This window comes from Sphaerodactylus townsendi, linkage group LG04, assembly GCF_021028975.2.
Source record: "Sphaerodactylus townsendi isolate TG3544 linkage group LG04, MPM_Stown_v2.3, whole genome shotgun sequence".
Classification (NCBI taxonomy): domain Eukaryota; kingdom Metazoa; phylum Chordata; class Lepidosauria; order Squamata; family Sphaerodactylidae; genus Sphaerodactylus; species Sphaerodactylus townsendi.
The window spans coordinates 85,590,570-85,604,568 of NC_059428.1; the positions used below are offsets into that span (position 1 = coordinate 85,590,570).

General features: G+C 39.9%; 1 protein-coding gene across 6 annotated transcripts in view; it reads right to left on the minus strand.

Annotated features, from left to right (window-relative positions):
* The window catches only part of GLRA2 (glycine receptor alpha 2), a 170,022-nt gene that overhangs the window by 130,974 nt on the left and 25,049 nt on the right, over nt 1-13,999 (minus strand). For all 6 annotated transcript variants that reach the window (XM_048493790.1, XM_048493791.1, XM_048493793.1 and 3 more), the window contains one exon: nt 2,724-2,947. In XM_048493790.1, coding sequence (XP_048349747.1) covers nt 2,724-2,947 — 224 coding nt within the window. The remainder of the gene's footprint in view (nt 1-2,723; nt 2,948-13,999) is intronic.

The following is a 13,999-nucleotide window of genomic DNA, read 5'->3' on the forward strand; positions in this document are numbered from 1 at the left end:
TTAATTCCTCACTGAGGGATGAAAACTGGGTGGGCTAAGGAAAATAAAGGGAAGGGGAAGACAATATGGAAAACCATAGCTGCCTCAACCACATGTCTGGTAAACATACATTAGTACAGTCTTTTTAACCTAATTCCATTAATCTATATAATATCATCCTGAATCACAACAATGCATGTCCTTTTCACATACTGCACTGTATTTAGAATAGGAGAGAGGGACACTTGTCCTGTCTTATACAGGGCTGCCAGGTCTCCCAGGCAGGGTTGGAGTGAGGGGGAACTGCAACCGGGGCACGTGTGTGCCCTGTGCCCCTACCACACCCCCGCTGACTCCGGAAGGCCCCTGCCAAGCCCCACCATGCCACGCCCCCACACTGGCGTGCCTGGTGCATCACAGGGGGCCCCGCCCCCTTGGCGCTATGCCACTGCTCCTAGGGCACTGGCAGTAGAGGGAGGGGTGTCAGATTCAGATTGGGAAATTCCTGGAGATTTGAAGGCGGAGCCTGGGGAAGACAAGAACATCAGTGGGATAAAATGCCATCGAGTCCACACTCTTAACCTACCATTTTCCCCAGGGGAACTGATCTCTGTAGTCTGGAGATGAGCTGTAATTCTGAGGATCTCCAGATCCCACCTGGAGGCTGGCATCCCTAGTTGATTCAAGGGTCTCTGCACTTTGCCATTACTGGAATGGTGCTTTAGGATACAACACATTTCTCTTACACATAACAAGGCACTTTAGGCAGTCCTAAACAAGCCTACTCAGAAGTAATCCGTGCTGTTCATATTATAGATTGGCCTGTTTACATTATCAGCCATGGTGAGATAACAGCTCCTGAACTAGGGCTGCCAGCTCCAGGTTGGGAATTACCTGGAGATTTGGGGGGAGGAGCCTGGGAAGAGTGGGGTTTGGGGAGGGGAGGAACTTCCATGGAGTAAAACAAATGAAAATGTATTGTGTCAAAAGAGAAGTTTTAATGAGTTCTCTTGAATGCCACATCTGCTTGGAAGTTGGAAAGGCATACCTAGAGGGTGACTGTTGAAATTCATGGATGTGTCTCAGCCTCAAAAGGATTAACTTCTTTGTTCTTTCATCCTACTTTAAGTCTGTGCAAGGAGAGGAGGTAGTAAGGGAGAAGCCCCTCCAAGTATCCTGACAAGGGATGGACTTCTGTCTTTCTCATAGCCTTCCTTGCCTTGTTTAGCTGTTTTGCTTTCCAGCAGGGCTGCCAGGTTGGGAAATACCTGGAGATTTTAGGAGTGGAGTCTGAGGAGAACTGGGTTTGGTGAAGGGAGAAACTTCAAAGATTCCATCTTCCATAATGGCTGTTTTCTCCCGAAGAACTGATCTCGGTACCTGGAAATCAGTTGTGATCTCAGGAGATCTTCAGCCACTACCAGGATGCTAGCAATCCTACCCTGAACTTGTATTAGTTTGTTTTGTTCTCATATGCAATGGAGTATTCAGGGATTGAAGTGAGTAAAAAGAGGAGAATGGATCAAAAGACTTATAGCAAATTTGTTAAATTAGGAGTGAGAGAGGAGAGATCTATGGAATTACACTGCAAACCAGCAATTCTTTGTAGGGGAAAGCCTTAAATCCTTAATGCACTTCAGACGTATGTGTGCAGCCTCACACAAAAGCTGCAAACAGTTCACCTAACAATTAAGCAGCTAGTGGAAAGGTGGGGGAGCAGAGCCAGAGAGGGAGGAATTTAGAAATTATGATTACTTTTCTCTGCTAACACTAAGTGGACTTTTCATCTTCAAGGCTCATTGTAAATATTAAGTCATTAATAACCCAATGAAGCATGTTAACTATCCTATGAAATATATGCTGTGTAGATCATTTGCACAAGGTGTGCTTCAGAGTTACTATTTTAAGGGTATCTACCGTCCTGATTTTTCATATGTGTCCTGGTTAATTGATTCTCATCAAAATGTACTGTGATAATATATGCTAAGATAGCCAGAGTCTGTCTTGTGTAGCACATGCTAGGAAACCCACCAGACTCTTCTAAATCACATTAATACAATAATCCTGTGTACACTTATATGGAAGTAAGCCACAACACTGAAATCAGTGGGATTTACCACTGAGTAGACTTTGAGAAAATCAGGTTTAGATAATTTATTTTATAATTTATTTTATAATTTTAAACATTTTTAGATAATTTATTTTATAATTTTAAACATTTTTAATTGTTTAAATATTGTGATTTTTTTTATGTTTGCCACCTTGTGGACTCTGATTGGGTGAAAAGGCAACATAAAATGTATTAAATAAGTAACTAAAATAAATGTTCCACCAAAGAAAGAAAGTCAGTACAGGATGCTCTTCTGATGTTCTAAAATCAGATTTCCTCTTTGCAATGAAAATCATCTCTCACAAGAGAACAAGAGGGGTTACTTAGTGTAGTTATTAAAAGAGTGGTTCTAATATATGCAGATGTGAATAACTGAGGCAAATCAGTATGGGGTTACTGGATCTTTTCATGTTTTCATCAAAGCTAGTGAGTTTTGTTTTCCATTTCTTTATCTATTTTGGGAAGTGTATGAATTTCACAAGGTGAAAGAAGCAGATTTTTACCCACCCTGCTGTTTTTAGTCCTCATTAAAATATAAATAAGACAAACAAAAATAGTATATTATGTTTTTTGATATGAGCCATATCAAAAATATTTTTAGGCATAACACGTACATATATAGGAGCAGATTTACCTGATGCTATACAGCACTTTCCCATTCTTGGAAATTCTCAGAAGCTTGTTTTCTGTGGTTACATCATGGAAGTTGGCTCCTTTTTCATTGGCAAAGAATAAATCAGGTTTCCAAATAGAGTCCAACATGGATGGATCCAAATCCAAGGAGTCATCAGGGTATTCACTGTAGGCAAGACGTGAGTCGTTCCACTGCTGCCTCAAAAAAATGTTCACTCTGTAATCCTATGGAAATGTCATGTACACAGGTTATTAAACCTCTGATCCAGGTTAGATGTCATAGTACTTTCAGGCTCTGAGACTAATACTGATGACAGAATTACCAGGTGGGTGTTACCTTTATCTTTGAAGACAAACATTATGAGGATGATTCAGACATTTCTTTCACCTCAGTTTCCTTTGGGGAATAATTTGTGTGAAACAGCACCCACATGAAACAAATGAAAATATATTGTGTCAAAAGACTGGTTTTAATGGGTTCTTTACATATGCTTGGAAGTTAGAGAGCCAAGCCTCAACAGTGACTGTTGGAATTCAGATATGTCTTAGTTTGGAATAGATTAACTGCATTGTCCTTTCATCTTACTGCAAGAGTCCATTCAAGGACATGAGCTGGTAAGGGAGAACCCCTGCCGAGTGTCCAGACAGGGGAAGGAGTCCCATCTTTCTCAGATCCCTCCTGTCATACTTAGCCCTTTTGCTTTCCAGAACAGCTGGCACCTCCAGGTTGGGAAATACCTGCATATTTTGGGGGTGGAGCCTGAGAAGGACAGGGTTTGGTGAAGATTCCATCTTTCAAAGTGGCCATTTTTTCCCCAGGGAAACTGATTTCTGTTGCCTGGAGATCAGTTGTAATAGCAGAAGGTTTCCAGCCACCTCCAGCTATCCTACTTCCACGTCTCCAACCATCCTACTATCCAACCAGTGAATTCTTCTGAAACATGCTGTCTACTTTCTCTTCTCCTCCATCACTTGTACTTTTCATCTCAGTACTCTCCTGCATCTGCAATAGGATGAGCCACCTTCCTAATCCTGTATCACCAAAGTACTTCTACTTCCTGCCTTGTATGAAATTCCATGGTACTCCTGGGAAATGCCATTTTCCAGTCATTATCACTGGAGTTTCAGGTGACGGGCCGTTTCCGCACGGCCAAAAGCAGCGACGCGATGACGAGCGGCGTCTTCAGCGACGTTGGCGCCTGCGCGACTTCTTGGCGTGCAGGCCCGACGTCATGCCCACGCAGCAGTGCGATGGACAACGTGACTGCCCTGATGTCCTGCCCGTCCCCCATCTGTCAGTGCCTCCCCTCCCAGCTACTGTCAGTCCCAGTGCATGGGTCTGGGAAAGGTGCTTGGCCATGCAGGGAAAGCACCAGGGACAAACGTGTGTGTGTGTCGTCTGGCATTCGCCATTTTGAAGACGGCTCCCTTACGGCTGTTCGCCGCAGTGCGGCGTCGATGCGTCACAGAAGGAAAAAGAGTTGTCTAATGCGTTTTCTGAATACGTCGTCTTCGTGCCGCTTTAGCGTTTCCGCCGACGGCTAATGCGCAAGCTGCGTGCGTAACGCTCTCGCTATGGCGGTTCTTTTACCGTTTCCACGACGTCATATTTCGCCCGTGCGGAAACGGCCACAGTGTTTTGAAAACTAGTAGTGGCCAAATTTTCCCTTGGCTCCCAATTAAATGGGCACTGTTAAGTTTTGGGTGCTGGGTGGTTTCCGGGCTGTATGGCCGTGTTCTAGCAGCATTCTCTCCTGACATGTGGCTGGCATCTTCAGAGGATCTGTGGCTGGCATCTTCAGATGATCCTCTGAAGATGCCAGCCACAGATGCAGGTGAAATGTCAGGAGAGAATGCTGCTAGAACACAGCCATACAGCCCGGAAACCACACAGCACCCAAGTGATTCCGGCCGTGAAAGCCTTCGACAATACACTGTTAAGTTTTCTTTTTTTTCATTCAAAATGGGTGCTGTTTCATCTAAATGGCTCCTATTATGAAACTGAGATGGCAAATCCATAAAATGGTAATCTAAGCAGGCTCTTTGAAAACAGCGACACAGCACCAAGAGTCAAGAGCTACATTTTCCAAACCAAAATGATAGATAGATCTTATATTAATTTCAACCATAGCATTAACTATTTTGAAGATCCAGGTTTTTATCGGAATTGTTACTGTATTAGCTCATTTCCTTTACTTAATAAATGGGCTTTTTGTTTAGCTGAAGTCTAGCTGCCAGACTAAGATTTCCACCTGAGGTTTCTACTCTGAAGTTTAAGTTTCTACTGCAATTCAGAGTGCAGTTTGAGTACTTTGAATAATGGGAAGTATTTTCTTGGTGGCAATTTTGGGTGCTACAATAGAGCTGCTGATATCTTGCCGCCTTTCTTTTTTACCAACCCAACATAACTACGTATGCTGTAAATTGAACGAGAGCATAAATTTATTCATTCATTCCAAGCATAAATCCTGGCAGTACATTGTGGCAAAATAGGAAGCCACAGTCTCCTTTCTCTGGCAATGGGGACGCATTCCATCTTTCATCCACATTTATACTAAGGGCAAAGGGCAATTTATACTAAGGGCATTTATACTAACCTATCTACACTCAAGAGCTTACTGATGTGTCCAAAGATTTGACTATGTAGTCAATTAATATAGTACCACATGCTTATCCTGTACACTAGTCATGTTAAAGTGACTACACATACAGTGTACACCACAATCCATACACAGTGCACACGTGATTTTAATTTGCACATGTGTAAAGTAACTTTTACATTACATTCAATGCATGTATAGCTCACTATACAATTTAAAATTTGTCCAAGCATTAGTTTCTACTAGGTTTATTCCTAATGTTCGCAGGGACTGACTGTTTTATGAAGGACGTGTGTGTTCACTGTGATGTGTGAACGGGGCTGCCCAGAACCTTAAAGATCCTATTCTATTCTAAATGGACTATCTAATGAACATTTTACCTTTTGCCCTTTTAATCAGTTTGTTAATCACTTCTAAGTGTGATAAACTTGAAGATTGTCAGCAGTCATCATACAGGATTAGGTGCTATAATAGTTCTTTCTTTGTTACCTAAATTTCTATCCTATGGCCTATGCAAAAAGCTGTTCAAGTAGCTTGCAATTTTGCAACATCTCTCTCTTACACACACACATATTTTTGCAAAATATAAAACCTACAATTAAAATGACAAACCCCTGCTAGTGAGGAAAAGCAGCAAAAAGCTACAATGTTTAAAATCATGATCAAGTTAATATGTATACAATTTAGATATTAAAAGCCACCCTAGAAAGGAAAGTCTTTGCAAAGATAAAACTCAGGTGCAAGAGGGTGCCCATTACTCTGATACAAGAGTAGAATGAAGAATTATGGGATCTGTGTGTGTGGGGGGGGGGGGGAACTGGTCTTTGCTATCCCTGTCATTTGAATTTTATCATCATCATCATCAATTTATTGAAAGCCATAGGCCATTACAGTATTACAATATTGTTACATTACAACTTCTAAGCCAACTTGTTATTCCAACAGGTAAGAAAAAAAAGAAAAAAAATTCACTAAAAATCCATCATTGAACACTAAATCTTTCACTTTCCCCCCTAGAATATGTCTGAATTGTATTCCCACCTAACTTAAAGCCAGTTTAGGGTTTGATCATTTGCTTTATTACATTGTTGGAAGGCTGATCTTTGTAGCTGCCAAAGGCGAATAGGCCCAACCCTATAGGATATATAGGGATCCAAATCCGCAAGGAGAAGGGCTGCGAGTAATTTGTCTGAGTCATAATATGTACCTGGGACAGGGATATAAAACTATTCAAAAAACTTAGCCCTAGGCTCTCCAAGTTACAGAGGGGCAGTTCAGAACACATAATGAGAGTAAATCCTCTACTTCCTACGTTTGCAGATACAAATTCGTTGTTCAGCTGGTATTTTTGGCATATCTGCCTTCTAAATAATTTGTTGGCATTGTTTGAAATGCAATGCTGTCATAGCATTCCTTTATCTTAAACTGAGTAATGCCAGCAAGATAGGGGCTCTGGTGATGATCCTTTTAAAGGTGAGCTATACCAGGGAGCAAACTTGGAATGTAAATTATAATCTCTGTCCATACAGTTATCCTTTGAATATCCAGTCGAAGGTCGTGATTTAAAATTGGTGAAGAAGGAATAAATGATCTGGAACAGAATAACTGAGCAATATATTATTTTAGGGAGGAGTATTATGTAATTCGAGGCCTAGCAGTAGTATCTGCAAACTTAGATTCCCAAAGCAGAAGTTGGTTTTATAGTGAACTCTTTTTTTAGCAGTATTTCAAGAGTGCCAATTCAGCTCGAGCTTTAATAGAAGGCAAACCCGAGTTCTGGCCCCTTGAGGTGGAGGGCGCTTAAGGCGTTCTTTGGGAAGTAGAATTCGTTCTAAGGAAAGAAGTTTTGAATATGGATTTCCTTTATTTTATGTAGGACTTGTACATTCCATCCCCAAATCTCTATAGCATAGAGTAGCATAGAGTATAACTTTAATTTTAAAAATTTTTAGGGGCTTGGATCAACTAAATGACCTCCTTTTTGTATGATAAAATCTCACTATTGCCCCAACAGATTTTTGAGCAGCTGCTTTGACCACTGCTAAATGGGCATTCCAATTTAGTGAAGGACTGGAATGTAACTCCTAAATATTTAAAATTATTGCATTTATCTTATGGGAATATTATGGATGTTCCAACTGTATTTTCTTGGTCTTTTCTTGAACACCATTACCTTGGTTTGGAATAGTTTATGGAGAGGGCCTCCTCTCTGCAATACTCACCCAAACCATATAGGAGTCTCCTTAAACCCTTCCTTTGTAAGTGAAGCTAGGACCATATCATCTCGCATTATAGCAGAATTGAAATTTTCTGTTTTCTCCTAGCGAGGGCAACAAATTCCCATGGCCGGTCAGTTTGGGAATTATGCCATAAATTGGCTATAAAAGGTTGAATAAGATTGGGGGCAAAGTAAACAGCCCTGCTTGACTCCTCTTCCCTTAAGCTCTAAAACCCATCTGTTAGAGAGCCTGATGTATTTACTTACTCTGACTTTGATCCATGTGTCCTCATGCGAAACTCTAATAAGGAAAGGTAAACACGTTATCCATATTTGTGTTCAGCAGTTTCCACCAGAGTCTCTTTCCTCACATGCTGAGAAGTCAAAGCAGGGGGGGGGCCAAATCAACAAATGCGTATATAAGGCTTTTAGTTGGGCCTCTTATGGCCTGAATAAGAGCTAGTTGGTATGTCTGAGCAGTGATCAGCATGTAGCTTTGTCCCTTCCTAAATCCTGCCTTATTGTTGTGGATGTATTATGTGATTTTCAATTTCCCAATCTTCTAATTTTCCAAGGAGATATTTGCCATATATTTTAGAAATTGCCGTGGTTCAATGGAAGTCATTGGGCGATAGTTCTTTGGGTCATTTTTGTCTCCTTTTTTTATGTATAGGGGACAATTATGCTGGTTTTCCATCCACTAGGGAAATTGCCAGTATTGTTAATCTGGGTGAAAAGTTTGGCAAGGTGGGCACTTACCAGGATGGAAATGTTTTGAACACATCATTAGGAATCAGATCTTCACCGGGAGCTTTCGGTTTTAATAGGAACTGATCAAGTTCTCTATTTCTTTCTCCCTTACTGAAGGCCAATGGTGTTGGAGATAGTATGAGGTCATCAAAAGCACCCTTTCTTGTTAAGTCTGGGAGTAGCTTAGGGATCAAGGGAGGAATCGAAAAATTTGGGAGAAATGCTTAAAACCAAATGTCACCAGGTATCTGTGCATTTAAAACTGTGCAGCATGAACCCATCCCAGATGAGACCAATGCCCAAAATGAGCTTCTGTTTTCTCAGTCCGCATCAATGCTTGGGCCGAATGCTTCCCATTGGCATCTAGAATATGCTTTTTCTTCTGTCCTAATTAAAGCTCTTTATACTGTGATCTTAGTATGAGTATTTGGGAATTTCCTGTCATATTGTCCATACACAATGAGCCGTATGAGTTTTAAAGTTATTATTTAATGTCCTCTTTAGTGCTCTTGCACTCCTGGTCAAACCAGCCCTTATGGGCAGGCTTATATTATGTTGGAGCATTAAGGTAAACAAGTATCCGGTTTAGAGGCCATTAATTATCCTTCATCATATTCTTCCATCACACTTAGCTCTGAGTTTATTATAGTTCAGCCTTTTAGACTCCAAGGCCTCACTGCTTAACACCATGGCTACTCAGACATAGGCTATTAGGACCATTTTCATTCCTCGTTACAAGGAAATGTGCATTTCTTTGGTCTCATGGTTTAGAGTTAGTAATTTATATTTTTTATTAAGACCAACTTCATTAGTTTCATGGGAAATGGTCACTCTCTATTCCGATCCAGCATGCAGAAACTCCTGTACTTGAGAATTAAATCAGATTGATACTGCTATATAATCAATGGTGCTTGCAGAGATATAGATGACAAGAAAGTGAAGCCACCACCTGGCGTATCAAGCTTTGTGCCATGCAAAATTATTTAAGCTATACAAAGAGCTCAACTCCACAAGTTCAAGCCCTGCTTTGTTTTATAATTTGATCTTAGGGCACAACGATCTGGAAGAGGAAGAGCATTATCAGCTACTTGTCAGCATCGTCAATTCGAGCTTCGGTTTGGGCTTGCCCTGGACCCTATTCCTAGCATTAAAAATCTCCACAAATAAATATCTTCAGCTTTGTTGGATATAAAGGAAGTTGCATTTTCAAGAGCCTGTGATAATTTTGTTCCATATTTTCCCTATTTTTCCTATGCTTGGAATTGACAGGCGGGATATAAATGTTAAAAACACAACCAAATTCCTTAAAAATGCTGACCCTTCAATTGAATGACCTGTATATAATTTGTCATTAAAGCTCTCCAGGAGACATATTTCAATCCTTAAATTCAACAGATATTAAGGCAGCAGACCCCACTTCCCCTTCCTTTGACGCAGATTTAATTGCTGGGATAGTGATAGCTTTGTAACCCTGGAGTTCCAAGCTGGCTGATTCATGGACTAAGTTTCCTGTAGGAATAATAAGTCAAAATTTCTTTCAAAATAATAACAATTCAAAGTGTGTATCTTATTAAACCAGTCAATGCAAATTCCATGATAATATTTTAGTTGTCATAGAGAGTTCGAGATTCCTGTCCAGATCTTTTGTTGAAGTCCAGGAAAATGCAACCGTTCCTGATTCATGCGATGTATAATCAATGTTATTTAAGTTTTTTATTGGGTGTAGAGGTCCCTCCAGCCCATGAGCAGTAAATTTCCTCTGTTGTTGGTTTGGATTTTCCTGGAAGTCTCTTGACACTCTTAAGATTTTTTACTTTTACACTTGTTTTGGATTGGAGTCATGCATTGCGGAGTTTGCTTATGGCTTACCATGTTAGCTTTCAATGAAGCTGTTGTCTGAGTGCCAAGTGGATCCTTAGGGTCATTAATATTCTCTGTTATATGTCCTAATCTATCAACAAAAGCGGATTAGTCTGGGCTAGAGCAGGGCATAAGTAAGAGGTGGAACAATTTACTGTCGGTTTCACTTGTTGTGAGTATATGCAGTCGTAAGCTTTCTCCCTCCTGTAACCCAGGTAAATCAGGATGTACTTTTAAATCTTCCAATTCCTGTGCCCATGTTTTGCCCTCATACCATGGTTGGATTTTTTAGGACAGAACCTAGAAGAGCATGAATCTAACTCATGAATCCCATCAGTAGTTCTTATGTGGTACGGGTTCTGTACATATGAAGAGATCGGTGATTCTGTACAGAGGAGCTAAGGAATGTCCATTAAGCAAGCCCTAGGTGAATTGTATTTCTACACCTTTGGTCCTGTTTTTTGAGGATGAATTAATCAAGCTGGCCTTTACTGTCTCTGATGGACTTTTTTTTGGTGGCAGATGATTGAGGGCGGGGGCTTGGTCACTGCCTACCAGGTAGGCTCCCCTTTGAGAATATTGATCCTAGTCTCAATTGATTTTTTGCTTGGCTCTTTCTCCTCAGAAGAGACAGCGACTCTTCTTTAAGGTTGTTCCTTCCCAGGATTTTGTCTCCAAGCCATGTAGTGCATCTCTTTTCTATCTCTCCATATCATGGGATATATCAAGTTGTAGTAGGTGGTTGATCCTGGTTCATCTAGAATTGTACTGGGTCCGATAGCAGCCACAAGTCATAGGTGTGTCTTTCTAATATTTCCTTTTGTAAAATTGGAGCAAGTAAAACAGTGGTGTTATAGTCAAATTCTCTAAAACGTGTTATAAAATTCCTTCTTCGATATAAGGCATGCTAGAATTCCTTTTAAGATAAGCTTTGGAACAGTTACTGAGTCAAAAGTAAGAATAATTCTTTGGGGTCCCTTGTGCATTAAAAGAGTTGTTTAGCTGTTCAACATACACAAGTCTATCTTGGTTGGGCCTCCTATTCAATATTACACTTGATGTGGCGTTTTCGCCATGAAGCTTAGAGTATTGTTAAAAAAGGGCGCTGCCCATGATAGTTAGTAAACAGACAGGCATAATTTATCCTAGTCCAACACCAGTTGCCATAGACTATTCTGCCCATCCCCTCGTGGATGGTGGTCATTGATTTCTACCTTGTGCAGCTTGTTCTCATTACCGGCTGGTTGATTTATGCTTGCAGGAGAAGATGTTCCTGACCTCTCTCTTTATTTGGGCTCCCATTTATTGTTTTGACTATTGAGGAAGCTGTTGATCCTGGTCAATTTAATGCTGATGTTTTAAGTTCCTTGTAAGATACTTTCCACTGTCATTGCAGGCGTGAGGTTTGGTGAAAACAAACATTCCTGGGTTATTATAACCATCTTTATTGTGACATCATAGCACAATGGTAGATGATGTATCAGCCTCAACCAAATTCCCAGCGATAAAATTGGGATCCTGCAGATGTTTCTCTATCAATATCTGTTGCTTGAAAAAAGTTCTCCTGGTCAGGGGCTCCACTAATGCAAGTGGTGAGAGCGGTTGGTAACAAGAACTGTAAACTCAAGTTGTAATTGCCTCTCTGCCTTTCTCTGAAGAAAGAGACTTTTGGAGGAAAGTAATCCATAAATTTGAGTTGTTTGTTTGGAAACGAAGCGGAGACCCAGTACTCTCTATATCACGTTGTCTTTTTTTTGTAGCCATCTGGACCTCTATATCACCAATCAAGTGCCCTCAGTAATATAGATTCTAACTCTTTGGGGGGCTTTTTTGAGTGTATCACCAAACCCCATTATATTAGAAATTATAACAGGCCGCGTTAGATCTTCTGGTATTATTATGGAAATCACAGGAGTCCACAAAAGTCTCAGAAATGAGAGCATTATTTCCTAGCAAACCAGAGTTTTAAGGGAGACCTCCAATGATCGAGATTGTGTTAATTGTCAAATATATTGTCTCCTCTAAGCAACCAGCACGTCTCTTTGTATAAAAGTTTTAGTGATACAACTCTGATACAAGAGTAGAATGAAGAATTATGGGATCTGTGTGTGTGGGGGGGGGGGGAACTGGTCTTTGCTATCCCTGTCATTTGAATTTTATCAAATCTTCATTTGTAACCTTCTGAAATCAATCAAATCACCATATAAAGCATGAAGATTGTGGCTAAACATAGGGGCTGCTTCAACTGTAAACCTATCTAAACTTAGGCCCCTTCCGCACATGCAAAATAATGCGTTTTCAAACCACTTTCACAACTGTTTGCAAGTGGATTTTGCCATTCCACACAGCTTCAGAGAGCATTGAAAGCAGTTTGAAAGTGCATTATTCTGCATGTGCGGAATGAGCCTTAGATAGTTTTTAGAAGTACTGATAAAACACTGCTAGTATGGCTGTGGTCTGGTAGATCTTGTTCCTAATGTTTTGCCTGCATCTGTGGCTGGCATCTTCAGAGGTGTATCACAGAGGAAAGTCTGTTACACACTGTGTCCAGTGAGAAGGGAATGTTTATGTGATACACCTCTTAAAATGATATCCACAGGTGCAGGTGAAACGTCTACCAAACCATGACCACACAGCCCGGAAAACCCACAACTACCAGTTGAATCCAGCCGTGAGAGCCTTCGACAATACACTGCTAGTATGTTTGTGAAAGCCAGTTAAAGTATTACATATATACAGCCCTTTAAAAGATCACTGGGAGAATGGTTTAAAACACATTGTGGCAATAATCTTAAACAGAGTTATGCCCTACTAAGCCCATTTACTTCCAGGGTGTAAATCTTTGTTTGGCATAGGGTCTTAATTTTTTTCTGGAATAGCCAAAATTATTACTGCTGGTTAAAAAGAAAAATAGATTATTTTCAGGGGAATGAACAACATTTAATGGTTGGGGAAGCATGTATATCTCACATACTATAGTAGAGCTGGATGAAATATAAAATGCCTTTTTCATTTTGATACTTTGGGAATGCTTTTCTTCCTTAGCATTGTGCAACACAAGGTTGTTTTAATACCCACTGATCTAATTTGTTTGGGCTTCTAACTGTCATTTTTAAAATAACTCATTTTAAAATAAAATAAAAATATTAACAGCTGTTTGAAAACATATTTGTGGAAAAAAACAAGGGAAGAATGAAAATGTAACAAAAAAGGCTGAACCTGCCTTTTAAACATCAGATTAATTCTTTGTGTCAAATTCCAAATGTTATTGTTATCTATTTCATTTCATTTCAATTATTTTTAACTTGTGAAAAGTCCAGTCATCATGCTTGTAAAGTATACTACAAACAAAATGACTGCCTGAAAGTGAGCCAGAAATATAATTTCATATTTAAGAGAGAGAATAATCTTTACTTTTGAAATAAAAATATTTATGCATGGAATAAACAATCAGCAATTTCCCACACATTTTCTAATATTAGTTCAAGTTCTCACAACAGTCCAGTCATTTTTAAACTACTGCATACTGTTCAGAAGGACTCGCAGTCTCTTCCTATGGAACTTTTATATACGTATCAAATTCTGAACTGAGACTTTTTTCTAACTTTTGAAAAATTAAAAATAAGGAAACAATGCAGCTATAGGCCTATTAGTTAAACTAACCTCACAATACAAACTACAATGTCCAGTCCTCTAACTTCTATGACCCCACACCCAAACTCTAAGTCTAAGTCGATATTTCAAGCTTCATTTCTCTGATCTGAGACTTTTGCCTACTAGAATATACGTGACATTTTGAGATCACGTTGTACAAGGTAGCCTTACTATCAGTTCACATCACAAAATTGT